The sequence below is a fragment of the Acomys minous genome, assembly GCF_964271855.1.
Source record: "Acomys minous genome assembly, chromosome: 14".
Classification (NCBI taxonomy): domain Eukaryota; kingdom Metazoa; phylum Chordata; class Mammalia; order Rodentia; family Muridae; genus Acomys; species Acomys minous.
The window spans coordinates 106,004,805-106,023,785 of NC_140496.1; the positions used below are offsets into that span (position 1 = coordinate 106,004,805).

General features: G+C 43.2%; 1 protein-coding gene across 8 annotated transcripts in view; it reads right to left on the reverse strand.

Moving 5' to 3' along the window:
* NEXN (nexilin F-actin binding protein) overlaps window positions 1–18,428 on the reverse strand; it is a gene marked incomplete at its 5' end in the record, with an annotated part of 31,639 nt that extends 13,211 nt beyond the window's left edge. The window contains 5 exons of one of the 8 annotated variants that reach the window (XM_084757635.1): window positions 2,645–2,793; window positions 2,888–2,966; window positions 3,505–3,696; window positions 4,966–5,038; window positions 18,410–18,428. In XM_084757635.1, coding sequence (XP_084613761.1) covers window positions 2,645–2,793; window positions 2,888–2,966; window positions 3,505–3,696; window positions 4,966–4,992 — 447 coding nt within the window. Of the gene's footprint in view, window positions 1–2,644; window positions 2,794–2,887; window positions 2,967–3,504; window positions 3,697–4,965; window positions 5,039–14,971; window positions 15,161–15,184; window positions 15,343–15,685; window positions 15,799–18,409 lie in introns of those variants that run through there. The other 7 variants (XM_084757632.1, XM_084757630.1, XM_084757631.1 and 4 more) reach the window with 7 other exon arrangements.
* Window positions 18,429–18,981: the final 553 nt, after the last annotated feature.

The window sequence follows — 18,981 nt, forward strand, 5'->3', positions numbered from 1 at the left end:
CTCTGTAGACCAGGCTGGCCTTGAACTCAGAGAGATCCACCCACCTCTGCCTCCCAAGTGCTGGGATTAAAGGCATGCGCCACCATGCCCAGCTAATAATGGATACTTTTTATCAGAGTAATTTTATACTATTAAGGTTAATTTTTTTAGGATAGTTTGTTTTAGTTACAGAATTCTTATACTGACTTCCTATATAAATGGTCAAGGTTTTTTTCCAATGCTGTATCACACTGAGTAAAATTTGAATGGCTCTCTAATAAAATTGTTTTTAATGAACAATCAAATTAGTTTTTCAATAAAAAGATCCAGAAGCTGTAAGAAGCCAGACACTGAGAATACAGGAAAGAGATACAGTTGACTAGGTTGGTTTCTATTTCCTAAAACTCTTCCAGGTTACTTCCAGAAGACTTTTATGGCTTTTATTTTTTGTATTTTGCTTGCTTATATTTCTGTTGCCTGCTTATATTTCTGTTGCCATTGCTTTCTTTTATTTTTCTTCACTTTAAACCATTACAAAGCAACAGAGTAATTGTGCATTTTTTCAACAAACATGAAAAATGATTAGTTTATTTCAGGGGAGCTATGCTACCAGTATAGTGGAGAACTGATGTTCAGAATTCAGTTAGTGTTGATTGTCACAGGTTACTGTTAAGAACTGTTTCTCTTGGGGCTTGGGAGATGGCTCAGTGGTTAAGAGCGCCGCCTGCTCTTCCAGAGGTCCTGAGTTCAATTCCCAGCAACCACATGGTGGCTCACAACCATCTATAATGCAATCTGATACCCTCTTCTGCAGATAAAGCACTCATATGCAATAAATGAAATAAATAAATCTTTAAAAAAAAAAAAAAGAACTGTTTCTCAACCTTTTTTTTTTTTTACTTTTTTCTTTATATAAAGCAAATTTGTTTCTTCCCCAGATTTCTTTCCTTGCCTCTTTTCAAGATCCCATCTACAACCAGTACCATTGGTGTCTCTAACTGGAAGGACGTAATTTTGTCTATCAGGATATCTTCAGGGCTAACCACATAATATACTCACAGGATTTCCCCACAGATTTTATTTTTTATTCTAATATCTAACGCACAAGATATTTTCCTTTTTAAGTCTTTATAAGATCCTGCAATCTTAGAAGTGGTAATTATCTCAGTGATCACATTAACCATTCTGGGCTCAGGAACTCCTCTTGCTTACTCGTTTGTACAAATAAACTGTAAAGAAACGTTACATTGCACTGCATTAAGTCATTAAGTTTAAATGGAAAATGTACTTATATTTTAAAATTAGACTTTACATATTTTTAAGATGTATTTATTATTATGTATACAGTGTCCTGCCTGAATGTACATCTGCACACCAGAAGAGGGCATCAGATCACTTTATAGATGGTTGTAAGCCACCATGGGAATTGAACTCAGGACCTCTAGAAGAGCAGTCAGTGCTCTTAACCTCTGAGCCATCTCCCCATCCCGAAACCTTGGGTTGTTTTGTTGTTGGTTTTTTTTTTTCTTTTTGTTTTTGTTTTTGTTTTTTCTTCTGGTTTTTTGAGACAGAGTTTCTCTGTGTAGCCTTGGCTGTCTTGGATATGTTTTGTAGACCAGGCTGGCCTCAAACACAGAGTTCTACCTGTGTCTGTCTCCCAAGTGCTGGGATTCCAGGCACGGGCCACCACACCTGGCTGTGAGTGGTCATCTGTAATGACTGGAAGGGTCAACACTGATGGCATCCTTCAGATAGACGTACAGACCAAAGTGTCTGAAATTCTCTTTCTTCTTAACAGGTAATCTGGCATACACCATTGTTTGCCATCAAACAAGTAGCTATTTTTGTCACAGAACAGATTTGCAAAACTGAAGTTAATGGGTTTCTTGGGCATGCAGGTATGGGATATGCTTTATTTTCATTATCAGTTTTCTCTTTAGAAAAGTAGTAGAAGACGGAAGGAACATAGCATATTGATTTAAGGCACTTAAAATATTGCTTTAAGAGACTGGAGAAGTGGCTCAGTGGTTAAGAGCACCTCTGCTCTTGCACAGGGCCTGGGTTTGGTTCCTATGATGACTCAGAACTGTCTATAACTCCAAGTCCAGGGGACTTAATGCCCTCTTCTGACCTGTGCGAGCACTGATGCAGATGGTGTACATATGCATATGCATGCAAACACATAAACTTTTTTTTCAGTACAGGGCTTCTCTGTGTAACATTGTTGGCTATCCTAGAACTCGCTCTGTAGACAGGCTAGCCTAGAACTCACAGAGATCCACCTACCTCTGCTGGGGTTAAAGGAGTATGCCACTACCTGACCTGGTACTAATGAATATTAAAAAGCCATAATTGTGCTTTGTGATTATGAGTAGTTTATGTATGAAAATGTCATTAGCTTTATAAAATTCTCAAAGATACCAAGAAAAGTTAGAAGTACAGTCAGGTTAAGGAATGTAGAAACAATTGGTAAGATCTCATATTGCAAAAGCCATTCATCATTCCCAAAATAGGCACATTCTGTCCATACTACTGAGCATGAGATACTGAATATATTTCCTTAAGATAATGCTTTTAGGCTAGTCGCTATTAATAAGTTTATATTGTATTAAATAGTTCTCATTTGTTCTGTTACAGAAACACCAGTGTAGCGTTTAGCACCTACCTGCTCGGCTCTTTTAGCTAATTCACGCTGTATTTTCCTCTTTTCTAACAGGTCCTGCTCAATTCTGCGTTTTCTTTCCTCTTCTGTTCTCTTCCTTTGTTCTTCCTGTCTGTGTTTCTCCATTTCATCAAATTTACCTTTAACCGTACCTAAGAATACACACACACACACACACAAATGGGTACTTGGCCACATTTCCTTTTTCTTGCAATCTCATTTATATTTGTCCCTCAAGGTTCTTACCTGTTAGCTTTGGGACATAAGCCTTTTCTACTCTAGGAGAGATCTCTTCCTCATCATCAGAAGCAAGCATTTCTTTAATCTAGGGGTGAAATAAGTTAATGTGAACATCTGTCCCCAAATTAGACTGGATTATATTAGAGCAGCTCTGCCACCACCACCTCACCATCCCCACTGCACAAGAACCTGCTAGGATATAGCCATGGATAATTCTGAGCCCTGTGCATGCTGTTCTTTCTTGTATGAAAATTATGTTTATAAAAGGAAAATATATTTCATAAGTTTTCCAGTTCTGATAAAGTTTAACTTATACATTAGGCACAGTAGGAAACTAAGAACAAGTAATTATAAAAGGATAATTATAAAAATATATTGCAATGAAGTTTATTTAAAGCTTTTGTTTACTTCTGAAATTCATATTTCGGACCATGATTGAGTGCAGTCAATGAAACCCGTGGAGAGTAAAACTGCAGATAAGGAAACACTAATGTATGCATGTAGCTTAAATTAGGTTACACATATACAGGAAGCTACTTTAGTTATAGTGTATCTGAAATGTTAGTATGACTAATGCATTAAAATGAAGAAAACATTTTCACAATAAAATAAAATAAAATGACCTCCTGCTTTCTCCTGTTCCATTCTCTCTCTCTAATATATTGCTCTTTTCTTCTTTGCTTTTCGTCTCTAGACCGCCTTTGGTTTCTTTCTTCCCTGGCCCTCTGCATGGCTTCAAACTTATCCTTTACATCACCCTTGCCAAGTTTTGGCACATAGGATTTGGGGACAGGTTTAGATGAAGAAAGCAGAATCTTTATTAGAAGGAAAGAAAAGAAAGTTTAAAAAGAAGAAATTAGGCAAAGATAAGATTTATTAAAATACTTATAAACACCAATATAAATATTTGGACCTTTACTGCCTGATTAGATATTCTCTAAAACTTTTAAGTTGAAGTTGCAGAAATGTTATTAAACTAAAATTCTTCAGAAATGAAACCCCAATTAGTAGTAGCCTTCTACTGAGGCCGAAGGCAGGTAAAACATAAAATTTAAATACTGAACTCTAATAAAAAACAATCTCTACTTTATTTTCCCACCCTATTATTAAAGACTCAAATTAACATCACTTCCTTACAAATTAATAAGGTCAATCTCAGTGAAGTATATGAATTTGAAAACAAGGCCTATGGTTAGGTTTTTGAGATAAAGCTTGCATTATAAATAGCATTATCACTGTTATATTAGATAATGCAGGCAAAGCTGAAGGTCAGTTTAATACCTCAAGAAGTGAGTCATGTATTGTGCTACACTGCCCCTGTGTTACTTCTTAAAGCCCCATCAAAATATGCAGGGTCACTACACCAACTGCCTAGACTAGGCTCTAAAAGGAAAAAAGAAAATCTGATAAGAGACTGAAGCAATGGTTTCCCTATTCTAAAACTAGAAATGCATATTCTTCTCATCTTTTTTAGAAGTTTGTTTCCTTAAGAAGTTTCTGTAAATGAGTGTCAGAATGCCAAATTCTTTCTCCTAAAGACAAGGGCAAGTTGCTTGCTGATCTGTGGCAGATCTCTCTCCTATGGTTATCTACTACATGTCACTGGCCCTGCCATGTTTCTTAGTTGTCACTTTGAGTGTCAGCTTCAGAGATTTTCACTTCTCAGTAACTACAGCCAAGAAGCAGAAAGGGGTGGGGGATGTTAAGAGGATTTTTACTGCAGTTGCTGGAAGATGCTGAGAGTCCTAAAAATGAACCATCACCTCCACAGGCCCAAGCCTCATAAACACAAACATTGAAGGAATCATTTCTAAGGCTGGTGTACGTAAAATTCAACCTAAGGTGCTATCCCCTATCACTTCACTGCTGCAGAGCTTCCCAGAACCCAGACTAAGTTACTGGCCCAAACTGCAAGAACTGAACCTTCTCTCTTTGTTCATCCTGATATTACCAATTACAAGCACTTAACTATTACCCTTCCCACAACCCTCTAGTCAACCATGTATTGCTCCTCTCTTCCTCCCTTTCCAAGTCCCCCCACCCCACCGCAGCCAAGACCTACACAAACAGCTTTTGAGACTTACCTCTGCCTTTTGTGAAACGTCATTCATGTTTGCTCTGTGTGATTTGGGGCTGAAGTTTTGTATATTTTTGTACCTGTAAGATAATAATAATATTGCCGGGTGTGGCAGCGCACACCTTTAATTCTATCAGTTGGAAAACAGAGACAAAGATTATCTCTTTGGATTTGAGGCCAGACTGGTCCACATGGGAAGCTCCAGGCCAGCTGGGCGTGGTGATGTACACCTCTATTCTCAGCACTGGGAGGCAGAGGCAGGCAGATTGCTGTGAGCTGGAGGCCAGCCTGGTCTACAAAGCGAGATCAGAACAGAGCCAGGGCAACATAGTAAGCAAATGAGTTAATATTGTATAAGAATTTTAATGACCTTCCCTTTGATATGTTTTATCAACATAAGATAAACATACAATTTGTATACTTATATAGAAATATACTTTATATTAAAATTTTTAATATATTTATATAGATACATAGTTTAAATTATGTGCCTTCTTTCAGAAGTCCAAATAAATGTGATAATCTTCACTTCCTTTAGGATTCATGGTACAGAAAATACAAGGTGCATGGTTTAGAAAGTCCAAGAAAGTGTATAGCCCAGAGGAGCTTGATGAGCCCTCAGAGGCACTTGAAAAGTATGTGCTGTGTTCTTATTCAGTAGATTATTCTATAAGCACCAGACAGATTGACGTAGCTTCCACACTTCCTTTATTTTATTTTATTTTATTTTATTTTTATTTTCTAATTTTTTAGTTTTTTGATTTTTCAAGACAGGGTTTCTCTGTGTAGTCTTGGCTGCCCTGGACTCACTTGTAGACCAGGCTGGCCTCGAACTCAAAACGATCCTCCTGCCACTGCCTCCCAAGTGCGGGGATAAAAGGCTTGTGCCACCACACCCAGCTCCCACACTTCGTTTAAAGTCATCCTTTTTATTTCCTGTAATATGACTCTTAAATACGAACACACTTTGCTCATGAATATAGCCTTTAAAATTGTCCCTTTCAAGCTGATGGGAGTGGTGCACATCCTACTGAATATTTATCCTACTGTATATTTATCCATTCACCCAATGAAAAATATTTTGGTAACACCTGCTTGGGCAGTTGTAAATAAACCAGTATTAAACATCCACATGAAGGTTGTTAAGTGGACAAAACTTTAAATCCCTCAGGATAAATACTGAGTCATGACATAGTGAGAATGTGTTTAGTAGCTGGGTGGTAATAGCTTGTGCTTTTTATTAGTGCACATGGGAGGCAGAGGCAGGAGGATCTCTGAGTTAGAGCCAGCCGGATCTACAGAGTGAATTCCAGGACAGCAGGGCTACACAGAGAAACCCTGTCTTCAAAAAAACCAAAACAAAAACAATGTGTTTGTCATAGTCAAACAGCAAACTGACTCTCAAAGTGGTGCAAATTGTTGCACTGCCAGCAGCAATGAAGGAGAATTTAGGTTGTTCTCCCCTCCCCCTCACTTGGTGCCAGCATTCTGAGTTGTGGCTACTGTGGTGCTGAATGCTATCTCATCTTCAGTTGCGTTTCTCTGATAGCACAGCATGTTTTCCGTGTGCTCACTTTCCGTGTGCATATATCTTATAGATGTCTGTAGTCTTTGCTGTTTTGAGGAAGAGTTGGGTTTTGTTTTGCACTTGAAACAAGGTCTCACTATGTAACTAAGGCTGGCCTGAAACTTTGGATCTCCAAGTCTGCCTCCTAAATGTTGGGATTATAGGCATGGCCACCATCCCCATCATACGATAATCACCATTCGGTCATAGTCCAGAAGCAAAGGCTTCCCCTCATTACACGGCACTTGTTAAGCATCTGCCATCCCAGGCTTTCTGCGAGATGCTGAGGAATGAAACCCTGAGTAGACAGGCACTGACCATACGTCTTGTTCTTGTTTTGTTTTGTTTTCAAGACAGGGTCTCTCTGTGTAGCCCTGGCTGTCCTGGAGTCACTGTAGACCAGGTTGTCCTCGAACTCTCAGCAATCCAACTGCCTCTGCCTCTTGAGTGCTGGGATTAAAGGCGCACGCCACCACACCCGGCTTATGCCTTGTTCTTAATAAATACCTTGAAGCCAGGTCTTCAGGTAGTCTACTTTCTATCTGAACAGTTTCATAAGGCTTCGGCACAGCTACCTGACAGAAGTGGAAGGCAGCATATTCCGTTAGGTGCCTAGTCCTGCACTCTGCACTTTATGCTCCCTGCCAAGGTTACAGGGCATCAGTTGCTTTCTGGAGCTGCCTCCTAACTGTAATTGAAATACATTTCATCAGAGAAAGCCTTACAACATTCATGCAAAAACTTACCAGTCTCAAAGATCCCTGTTTTTGATTCAATTTCTAGTCTCTGTGGGAGTTAGGGGGCACATGTAAGCACGTGTGTACTCACATGCATGCGTGTCTGTGTTCAGAGATAGTGACAGAGTCTCTCTTTCAACTCCAGCACCCGGGCGCTTCTCCTTCCCCAGTGCTGGGGCTGCAGGTTTGCGGGTGATAGGGATCCAAACTCAGGCCTTCACAGTGTGCAGCAAATGCTTTACTGCCTGGTAATCCCTGTAGCTCTCAGCTTCTTTTCTCACTATAAACTGCCTGTACAGTATTTTAAGTCAGACTTTTGGAGACCTGTTTGCAAATTCTAAATATCACAGCTTTAGGTACAGTAGTCACTTCTCAATAGTGAGGTAATTATGATACTCTGACTTATTTTACCATCTTTCACTCTGTGCTTCTTTACATCGCCAGCCAACAGTTAAGTCCACCAGGAAGAATTTTGTTTGCTTTTGCAGGGAAACTTCTCCCTAGTTAAACACAACTGTGCTTGCCAGAAATCCACACTACTCAAGTATGTCCTATACAATTGACAGTATCCATTTTAACAGTCTACTCCAGAATCTTGGCAACTATTTTCAGGTTACCAGATCCTTTTCACTAGGTGCCAAGATTCAATGAAACAGGTACCTTCACTGCTATAGGACAACTGTTCTAATGTAGTTTCTGTGAAATGTTTAACTACTATGAATTATCAGAGTAAGAACTTTAAGTATATATTCTTGGTAAAGGTAGACTTTAAAAGCTCCACAATAACACCCAGCAAGGGCTCTTTTGATCTGAGTCTCAAGAGTGAATCTCTTCCTCCTGTTCTTGTGAAGGTTCTACAGCAGCCCCTTCCTCTCTGTCCCTGCAGGGCTGTCCCTGCGGACACTGGCAGCATAGTGCCTAGGGGAAAGAGAACTAACACCAGAAAGTCATCTTCTGGCCTCCACACACATGGTAGAGCATGCCCCACTGCGACTAATAATGATTTTTTAAAAAGTATATAAAGTCGATAAACATGGGCGCTGGAGAAATTGTCCAGCAGTTAAGTGGACTGTTTGACCTGCAGAGGACCTGGATTCAGTTCCCAGCACCCACATGGCTGCCTTCGGAGCATCTTTTAACTCCAGTTCTAGAGAATTCAATACCCTGTCCTGATTTCTGCAGACAACAGGCGTGCAGGTGGTGCACAGGCATACATGTATAGGCAAAACATACACACATGAAATAATACAAATCTTTAAAAACCTAGTAAATGTAAATTCAGAGATGTGTGCTGAGTATCTTTCTATGGTCTGTTAGGGTGTCTCATGGCGCTGTTGTACAGTGACGAACAGGATTAACTATCTGCTCTCATAGGATTCAAAAGTCTAGACAAGGTATACCAACTATAAAAATACGAAGCTCTCATTAAAAAGGGTTTATTGTTTGTGTATGAGTATGGGCATGCCTGTGCCATAGCACATGCATCAGCAGTCGGTTCTCTCCTCCCAAGTGCACCTCAGGGATGGGACTCAGATCACCAGCCATGGCAGTGGACATCTTTATGTGTGGAGCCATCTCTCCAGCCACAGGCTCTTTTTTTCGTATCAGGAAATGCATTAATAATATAGATGTCAAAAGTGAAGTTCTGCGATTCAGGGCTCAGTACAGGCCCATTTTTGAAGGTGCTAGATAAATTTTATTTATATAAATTTATCTACAGATACGATGACCAAATATATACTTACTAGTTCACTTAAATAAAATCACAAACATTATCACCATAAAGCACCATGAAAATAACTATTTTTCAAAATAAAGATACCATGGTATTGTTTTATAAGGTTTGAAAGTCCATATTTGGCTTAATAAGAAAAACATTCTTTTGTTTTGTGTTTTGTTTTTTTTCGAGTTGGAGTTTCTCTGTGTAACCTTGGCTGTCCTGAACTTGCTTTGTAGATCAGGCTGTCCTCGAACTCACAGTGATCCACCTGCCTCTGCCTCCCGAGTGCTAGAATTAAAGGCGTGTGCTGCCATGCCCGACTGGGAAAAACATCTTATATCTGCTTCTACACTCAAATTACTATGCTATGTTTTAATTGAAACACATAAAGAAAATATGACCTTACCCTGGTCACCTAGTTGGAGAAGGGTAGTGTTCTTAGCCGTACGGTACAGGTTCTGAGGCCACCTTTTGGCAGTCACAGAACTATCAAGTCACTTCCCATTATAGAAAGTCAACATTTAGACAGATCTAAAAACTACAGGCTTAAATTCATTTATATGTCCAGTAACTGAATACCAAAAGAGTTTGTATCTAGGAGCACGAGCTTTTCTGACTCCAGTATTAAAGTGACGTTTGGCGTGTGAACAGGCAAGCTGCAAGGTCTTTGGCCACCATAGAGGGGCAGCAGCAGTGTGCTCTTAACCTCGGCGCCACCTCCCCAGCCTCCGCCTAGCTTTACTCTTACACCAGCTATAGTAACTCTTGTCATCAGACCTGTGTGCTACCTCTTGGTTTTCCCTATTTTGCTTTCCTTCACATTTTAGATATGCAGCCAAAGCACTTCAGAACAGCAGATAATGCACACAATGAATTTGAAACCATAGCTGTCCGTCACACGTGGTGATGTACTTCTGTATAACCTAGGGGAGCAAAACTGTCCAGGCAGTGGCAGCCTCCACTGGATTCAAGCAAATTCTTTGTCTTAGGCCCCTGCTCCTTTCATTGCATGGATAAAAGATTTTGCTATGTGACCCAGGCAGCCTCTGACAAATCTTCTCGCCACCCCTCACCCCCACCCCTCATATCTCGCTGTAGCACTGGCTGGCCTGGACCTCACTTTGTAGATTAGGCCTGCCTAGCTTGTAACTTCACCTTCCCAGTGTTAAGATCACAAGTGTCTACTACCATGCATGGCTTTTTCTCAACTTTTTAAGTTATTTATTTTATGTACATTGGTATGAGAGTGTCAGATCCCCTGGAACTGGAGTTACAGTTGTAAGCTGTCATGTGGGTGCTGGGAATTGAACCTGGGTCCTTTGGAAAAGTAGACAGTGCTCTTAACCACTGAGCCATCTCTCCGGCCCTGTCTCAACATTTTAAGGACGTTTTACATGCACACACAAAATTAAGCATATTCAAATAAATGTTAAAACCTAACTCTTTGAAAGAAAGAACAAAATTGTATTGAACTGCTTAAAATTTAAGCGTAGCTGGATGTGGTGGTGCACCCTGTAATCCCAGCACTTGGGAGACAGAAGCAGGTTGATATCTGTGAGTTTGAGGCCAGCCTAATTTACAAGGCATGTCCAGGTCAGCCAAGGCTACACCGAGAAACCCTGTATCAAAAACCTAAATAAATAAATATAAAATGTAAGCCTAAATGTTTACCACTTGTACAAAAAGTGTACCCTTGGTCAGCTATTGGTAGTGCAAGTCTGTAATTGCAGCACTGGGCAAGCTGAGGCAGAAGACTGCTATGAGCTCCAGGCTAGCATTGACTACACAGGGCTTAAAATTTAAAAGGAGAAACCGCCGGGCATGGTGGCACATGCCTTTAATCCCTGCACTCGGGAGGCAAAGGCAGGTGGATCACTATGAGTTCGAGGCCAGCCTGGTCTACAAAGCGAATCCAGGACAGCCAAGGCTACCCTGTCTCAAAAAAAAAAAAAACTTAAATATAACCATATATTTAATTAATGAAAATTACTAACAGGTGAGATGGTGCATGTCTAGCTCAGCACTCAGAACCTGAGGCAGGAACCACAAGTACAGGCCAGTTAGGACTATACAGCCAAGACTAATTTGTTAAAAGAAAAAGTAAAATAAAGCTACACTATAAAACCTGTCACATACTTCACATCTCAAAAGTCGGAAGCCAGGTCTTACCACTCTGGTCTCCTTTTGCTGCAATACAACACTAACCAAAAACAACGTGAGCAGGAGGAGACTGTACTTGGCTTACATTTTCTTCACCATCATGGAAAGAGATTAGAGCAAGAGCCCAAGCAGGGCAGGAAGGTAGAAATCCTAAAGAAACGCGGCTCACTGCTGCATCTCCGACTCTCCTGCGTATCGCTAGCTTCAACCTGGGTCCTTCTAGGTCAGTTAAAACAATCTGGAGCAGACGTATCCACAGACCATCCTGACCAAGAACTAAAACTCTTTCCAGGAGACTCCAGGCCCTTGAGTTAACAGCAACATGACGCAAACTAGGACATATTGTGAAATAGATGTTCAAAAACCCAAAAAAGCTAAGTTGCAGCCTACTTTGGCATTCTTCTGTAATAACTTTATAACATTCTGCCTTTTCATGGTTATAATACTTTTCAAAGTGTATTTACCATACTGGAGACTTGGTAAGTCAACCTGCTGTGTTCCTCAGAACACAGGACAAGCTCATGTCATACCTGAGCAGGCAAGCAGATGGCAAAGGTAAGAGGACAACTACAAGGTCCACACTCAGCCTACATCAGAAGTGGGTAGTACTGCCAAAGGAGCCTAGTGACAACCACTCACCTAACTTAACAGAAAATAAAGTGGAGTAGATTTATACTCCAAAACAAACCACAATCAGAAAGCAGGAATTTCAGGAAATAGAGGAGTAACTGCTCAAGAGGTCTGGGCTTCCACACGCTATCTAAAATGGAAAACAGTCTTCACTGAGGAGCACAGTCGGATGGGGACTGGAATTGGTGGCTAAGAAGCCAGTGGGACAGGAGGTAGAATAGTGATTACTTTTCTTGGAGGTTCTAGGTTCATTCTGTTACTATGATAAAACATTCTCACTGCAAGCAAATTGGAAATGAAAGGGTTAATTTGGCTTACCCATCTGGTGTGGGCCGTCTAGGTAGGAATCACAGGAGGGCTTATGCTCACCTAGGTTTCTTCTAGAGCCCTGGACCACCAGCCTAGGGATGAAGCTGCCTACAAGGGGCTGGGCCCTCGTGCATCCTTAATCAAGATAATTACCCCAGACATTCCTACAGGCCAATCTGAGTGCTTCTCTCAGATAACTATGTGAAGACCACAAAGCTGAGACAATGGACAAGCTCTAGAGGCAAAAAACAAAAACAGCCAACACTCACCCCTCCTAAAAATAAATGGGACAAGAATGGGAGGTCCTGGAAAGGCTTCCTTTTCAAAAATCTCTCCCCAAAGAGCCGGGTGTGGTGGCGCATGCCTTTAGTCCTAACACTCAGGAGGCAGAGGTAGAGGCAGGTGGATTGCTGTGAGTTCGAGGCCAGCCTGGTCTACAAAGCGAGTCCAAGACAGCCAAGACTACACAGAGAAACCCTGTCTCAAAAAACCATTTTTTAAAAAATTCTCCATGCTTCTAAGTTTCACAGTTAAAATCATTTATTTTAGTTATCAATTCATAATCATCTGACAGTCAGCCCACAAATGCTAACTTTCTCCTCCCATTCCCATTTTTTGTTAACTTGAGGCAATGTCTATTATATACACTGGCCTCAAACTCACAGAGATCCACCTGCTTCGGCCACCTGTGTGCTAGGATCAAAAAAGGCCTGTGCCACTACACTCAGCTTCCCTCATGGTTTTCAAACGTGTATCAGTTTTATGATACAAATTATGATGCATAGTTAAGAGATTTCTCAGTTTAAATCCACCCATTCTAGACTGTAAAAAGCACACAGTCCCAGGTAGCAGCCAGGTACAGCCCATACTGACACCATCATTACCAAAATGTACACTGAAAGGGCTGAAGCAATGGCTCAGCAGTCAAGAGCACTTGCTCAGGGCTTTTGATGCCCTCTCCTGGCCTGTGTGGGTACTGCATGCACAGAGTGCCCACACATACATGGAGTCAAAACACACACACATACAAATACCATACTATAGAATAAGCCACACTTTACAGTAAATATTTAAATTAAAAAAGTAACTTCAAATGTGTCTACTGTGTGGCAAGTCATTTTCCTCTAAATTATAAAGGAAATCAAGATGCTCTGTATATGGCTATATAATGAAAGACATCCAAGAGCCTTTGTATGCCATGTTCCAGTCCAGCCACTCTGTTCATCCTCATAGGCACCTAGAACTGATAGGTTTTTTATTTTATTATTTTGGTTTTTCGAGACAGAGTTTCTCTGTGTAACCCTGGCTGTCCTGGACTCCCTATGTAGGCCAGGCTGGCCTTGAACTCATAGCAATCCACCTGCCTCTGCCTCCCGAGTGCTGAGATTAAAGATGTGTGCCACCACACCCTGGGAAGTGATAGTTTTTAAATGCTTTTTATTCGTATAGGGTTTTGGAAGATAATAGAGCTTTCTCCCTACAAATGGAGCCTATCATTTCAGGCACTTGGGTTCCAAGCAAACAAAATCTTCAGTTACTCTCTACAAAGGCACACACAGTTTTTGTGCTGTTCACAAATGAAGCCCCAGCCTAAAGCTTCAAGTGAAATTTCAGGGCAAAGTACCTTTCAAACCCAGATAATATATTCCCTGGCTGATGCTAAATATAGTCTTCTCAAGATGACATACATTTTGACAATGATCAGCCTTACATGTCAAAATGTCTAAAATAGCACAAATTTAATTTTAAGGTAAGCAGGAAGAAAATGCTCCTTAGCATCACTGGAAATCTATTAAAACTGGATTGCATCAAAAGCTGCAAGAAGGAAAATGAGATTTAAAATAATTTTGTTGCAGCTTTTGCACTGTGCTCTCCAAGTCAACTGTTGCAGTTAAAATGCAAACCTGTCCTGTGTTTCTCTTTAAATGATACTTCAGCAGCATCAGGCAAGAGACAGAATACTGAGCTGCGAGCTGGGCCTGAGGGTGAAGGCCTGTGATTCCAACTGCTCTGGGGACCAGACAGACAGGAGGCTCACAGTCCTGCCTGCCTGCTCTATATAGGAGTTCAAGGCTAGCGTGGACAACATAGATGGATATGAAATAGCTCAGTGGCACTAACTACAGAAAAGAAAAAAAAAAACAGTCTGTTTATACTACAACCCCCAAACCCCTCCCCCCCCACACCTTTCCTTCAGTTAATTATAAATTTTCTCCATACAAACACCTTAAAAACAAACCAGACACATGCAGTTTGATTTTTTTTCCCCCAGCACAGTTCAACCTATGAAAGAATGATACTGGGGGAAATTTGATGTAGTTCCCTGAATATCGTGTGACCAATATAGTCTAAAAGCTTGAGTTTGTTTCATTATACTTCTGCTGAGACTCGCGCAATGGGCTGTTGCTGTATAAACTCATTAACAAAATTTGGCTGATGAATGCCGCTCAGGTCGCTTTGGTCAGAGAGCTGATTTCCTAGTGGGGCTTCTTTTCTCTGCCTTGGGAAAAGGTCACTTTGCGAGGGCATGCCATATGCTATTTTTACCACATTATCTACGCTCAACTCCTTGTCCACATTGCAGCCTTAAAAATAAAACGCATATCGCAAAGTAATAACGTAATCTCTCAACTTGATCATTTTTCACTCACACACATATGTGCGGGCATGTATATGTGCACGTGTGTATTGGGGGGGGGGACGGCATTTGAACATCTCACAATTTATTCATACGAAGGCTTCGCTCCGACTTTTGGAGACCAGGAACGGCAGGCTATTAAATCCCTTGTTCCCCAGCCTCCACCAGGACTCATCAGCAATTTCTTTAAAATCGCAACCGCTGCTGGCCGAGTCCGCAGCGGGCACGTGTTGGGTGCCACAGTGAACTCACCTGCTCAGACCCTGGGGGTCCACGGCGGAGGGGTGTACACACACTCGGCTCCCTGGAAACACTCTACCCCAAACTCAGCCGTTCAGATGCGGGTGAAGCAGAGGCACCAGGGCTTGGCAAGGGACCTACCCGCAGACGAGGCTAGCTGGGCGGCTAGCAGTCCTCCCCGCGGGCCCGCAGCCCCGCCGCGTCCGCCCAACCCAGCCCTCCTACCCGCCTGCCGCCGGGGCGCCCCGCCGCTCCTCCTGCTCCGCGCCGCGCGTCCGGGTCTGCGCGCTGCCCACGCTGCTCCAGCCGCCCGGAGCCCTCTGGCCGCCGCGCGCCAGCAGCAAGTTTCCATAAAAGTCCTGGTGCGCAGCCTGCTCCCGCATTCCAGACGGGCCCAGCGCCCGCTGCAGCTGTTCCAGGACGGGAGGCCAGTCCCCAACCCCCACCGCCGCCGCAGCTCTCGGAGAAGGGTGGAGAGTCACCCAGAAAGCAGAGGGGCCCTGGCTGCCACTACACACTGCCCTCCTGGCAACCTGCCGACCCGCTTCCCTCGGATTCTTCACCTGCCCTAGTAGCCCATAAAAACTCACTGACTTCTAGCCAGCTTCCCCTTTTCTACTGAGAATACTGCGTCTGTTTGTTGCTCCTCTTTAACTCTAAAGAGAGGTAACTAAAAAAGACGCTTCGGGTAGCTGGGTAAGATTCTATGCTCTACCGGCTGCTCACCTTTCCTTAGCTGAAGGCAATCCAACCCTGGTCTTCCTCACCATCCAAAAGCATGTTGTGAATGTTAGGCACAGGCCTGCCAGGCAGACCACTTTTCTCTGTGAAAGGCAAGCCCAGCTGGGGCCTGTTTGGATAAGGAAAGGCCCCCAGGTCTTCACTGTATCAAAAACAACAAACCGAACTGGGGAGCATATAGCTCTGTAAGCATGTCCGTGTCACATAAACAAGGCCCCAGGCTCACGCCCCAGTTCCACACACACCAAAAACCAGCATTAATGAGGCAGGCATGGTGCACGCCTTTAATCCCAGCACTCGGGAGGCAGAGGCAGCAGGACGTCTGTGAGGTCGAGGCTAGCATACTCTACAGAGCTAGTTCCAGGACAGCTGGAACCAAAACCAAAACCAAAGCAAGCAAGCAAGCAAACAAACAAACACAAAACTCCTAGCATTGATGAAACAAGTTAGGCAGTGTGGTGCCTCATCCCAGCACTGAGGAGTGAGGGCAAGACCAGCGTCCTAAAGCTAGTCTTCCCTACAGAGAGTCTCAGGAGAGCCTGGCCTTCTGTAGGCCTTCTCTCAGAAATCCCTAAGGAAAGGAAAAATCAGAGGCATCGAGGTAGGCGACCCAGGCACAAAGATAAGCCACTTCTGATTTCACCACTGGGCAGAACGACTCACAAGTGATGGTGCCTTGTGCTCTGGGACACAGCTGTTTGCTATCTCACGCCTCACTGTCAGGAGGAAGGGAAACCCAACAGGTGGTCTGGAGAAGCCAGCTTGTCCCTTTCTCCCTTCAGTCTCATCACCTGGTCAGTCCATGGGCCTCTCAGCAGGCTCACACAAGCTCCCTATGAGGCACTTTCAGCCGTTGGCCCTCCATTTGGATGCTGTGTCGCTGTGTGTTCCTGTTATGTTGTGTCCTCTGGGAAGGCCCCGTCCCATCACTCCCCATGTCTACTGCAGATGCTACTGCTCATATGAGAAGTTTTGAGGGAAACGAGGGAGGGTATTAATATTTCTGTTACTCTAACAAAATATCTGAGGCTGCATAACGTCATAGGTATTTGTGGTTTATTTCACTCTTAATTCTATTTTATTGTTGTGGTTTTGTTTTGTTTTGTTTTTTCTGAGACAGGGTTTCTCTGTGTAGCCTTGGCTGTCCTGGAGTCACTTTGTAGACCAGGCTGGCCTCGAACTCACATCATTCTACCTGCCTCTGCCTCCCAAATGCTGAGATTAAAGGTGGCTGCCACCATGCCTGGCTCGCTCACAATTCTAGAACATGATGGTTCAATCAGCTTGGGTCTGACATGGACATTGTGTCAGGTGGTATACTGGCACAGATTCTGTGGGAGAGACCACACAGAGAGACAGGGAACCAGAGTGTGTGTGGGGGGGGGTGCGGATAATGACTTCTCTAGATCCCAAGTCTTTTTTGTTTGCATATGTATTGGTATGTATTGCTGCATACATGTATGTATTGGTATGTGTGTGTATGTGGAGGTCAGAGAACACCTCAGGTTGTAAATATCATTTTTATTTCCTCAGAAGAGAGGATAAGAGCCATACCCAAATTTTACTAATACACGGCTTGTGCTGAGCTCAGAGCATTTCTATCTAACTATCCCTAGGCCTGGAAGTGTCTAGTCTCTGAACAATCTAATCTTCTGCACAACCCGACCTTGAAGGCTTCAGCTTCCAGCCTCTGTCTGCTAACCTAGGCCTACAATGTTTTCTCTGAGATTTACTGCTGAATAAGCTCACCCTTTGTAGCTAGCTCTTTCTGAATTCTGCCTGGCTGGATCAATTCAGCTGTTCTGGCTGAAAACTCCTCTCCAAGCTGACTGATTCAAACTGCCTTCTCTTGGCTTCTCACTGAATTGCCGTGCTTGGAAAATCTGCCTCTGAACTCCAGGAACTGAACTTAATTGCATTCAGTGGAACTGCACTCAACTGTCCTGTCCTCCCAAGCTCTACTGTTCTGCCTCCATGAACTCCCCCAACTGTCTCTCCACTGATTCTAAGTACCTTCTCTTTCCTGTCTGTTCTCTGTCAAATCTTTTCTCTGATTGATCACTTTGTCTGCCCCTCAATTAGATGTCATTGTTTGGGATTGAAGGTGTGTGTGAAATTCCTGCCTGAGGCACTAAGGGTGCATATTCCAGCCAGATCACACACACCTAGGCCTTTAGACATGATCCCTTGCCAAAGCAGCCATGTTGCTGGACTAAAATTCCTCTACATCAGTTGTTATTTGCTTAGGAAGACCATGCATCTTTTTTTTTTTTTTTTAAAGTTTTTTAGTTTTTCAAGACATAGTTTTTCTGTGTAGCCTTGGCTGTCCTGGACTCACTTTGTAGACTAGGCTGGCCTCGAACTCACAGAGATCCACCTGCCTCTTCCTCCCCAGTGCTGGGATTACAGGTGTGTGGCACCCAGCTTGGCATGACCATCTGCTTTTTTGAGTCTATCTAGTCTGAAATTCACCAATTAGACGGCTGGACAGCAAGTTCCAGGGACCCTCCTGTTTCCAAGTGGGCACTGCCATGCCTGATGTTCATGTGTGGGGGTAATGAGGGTTCATCTTGGGGGTCTCACGATTGTAAGGCAATCACTTTTCTGACCAAGCTCTCTCCTCAGCCCTAACAGTCCCTCCCTGAAAGGCCTTAAAAGATCTACTACTGCTTACTACCACAGGGGACCCAGCGCCCACACACAGCTTACCTGAATGAAGAGAGCCACCTCTCCACAGCAGGCAGCAAGCTATGCAAAGAATTTAAGAAGTGACTCTCTGGAGAAGAGCTGCTGTCTGAGGGGGGGAAAGGATCCTATCTAACAAGGGAAAAGCAGGGAGGCTTGTGTAGGTGAGGCACAGGACACGAAAGGTGAGTCAGCGGGAGCCGAGGTGGGCAGGGCACACATCCAGATGCTTCTAAGATAGGTGGCCACCAGTGGGTCTCCAGCAGCGTGGTGGCATGCTATGACCTGTTTGCAGCACATTTGTGTTGGCTCAAGTGTTGTAAATAGACAGGTGCGTGGGGGAGGAGGCAGGAGACAGCTGAAGAGGGGTCTGCAGAGCCAAGCTGAACGGTAATGCAGGTTGGTGGACGGAGAGAAAGAGAAATGCCTGGATGGTTCCAGAACTGGTAGGCTGTTGTGAACAGACTGCCTGCCAGAAATGAAGATAGGTTTCTGGCTTTCAGAAAATGGACAGATGGGGGCTGGAGAGATGGCTCAGAAGTTAAGAGCACTGGCTGCTCTTCCAGAGGTCCTGAGTTCAATTCCCAGCAACCACA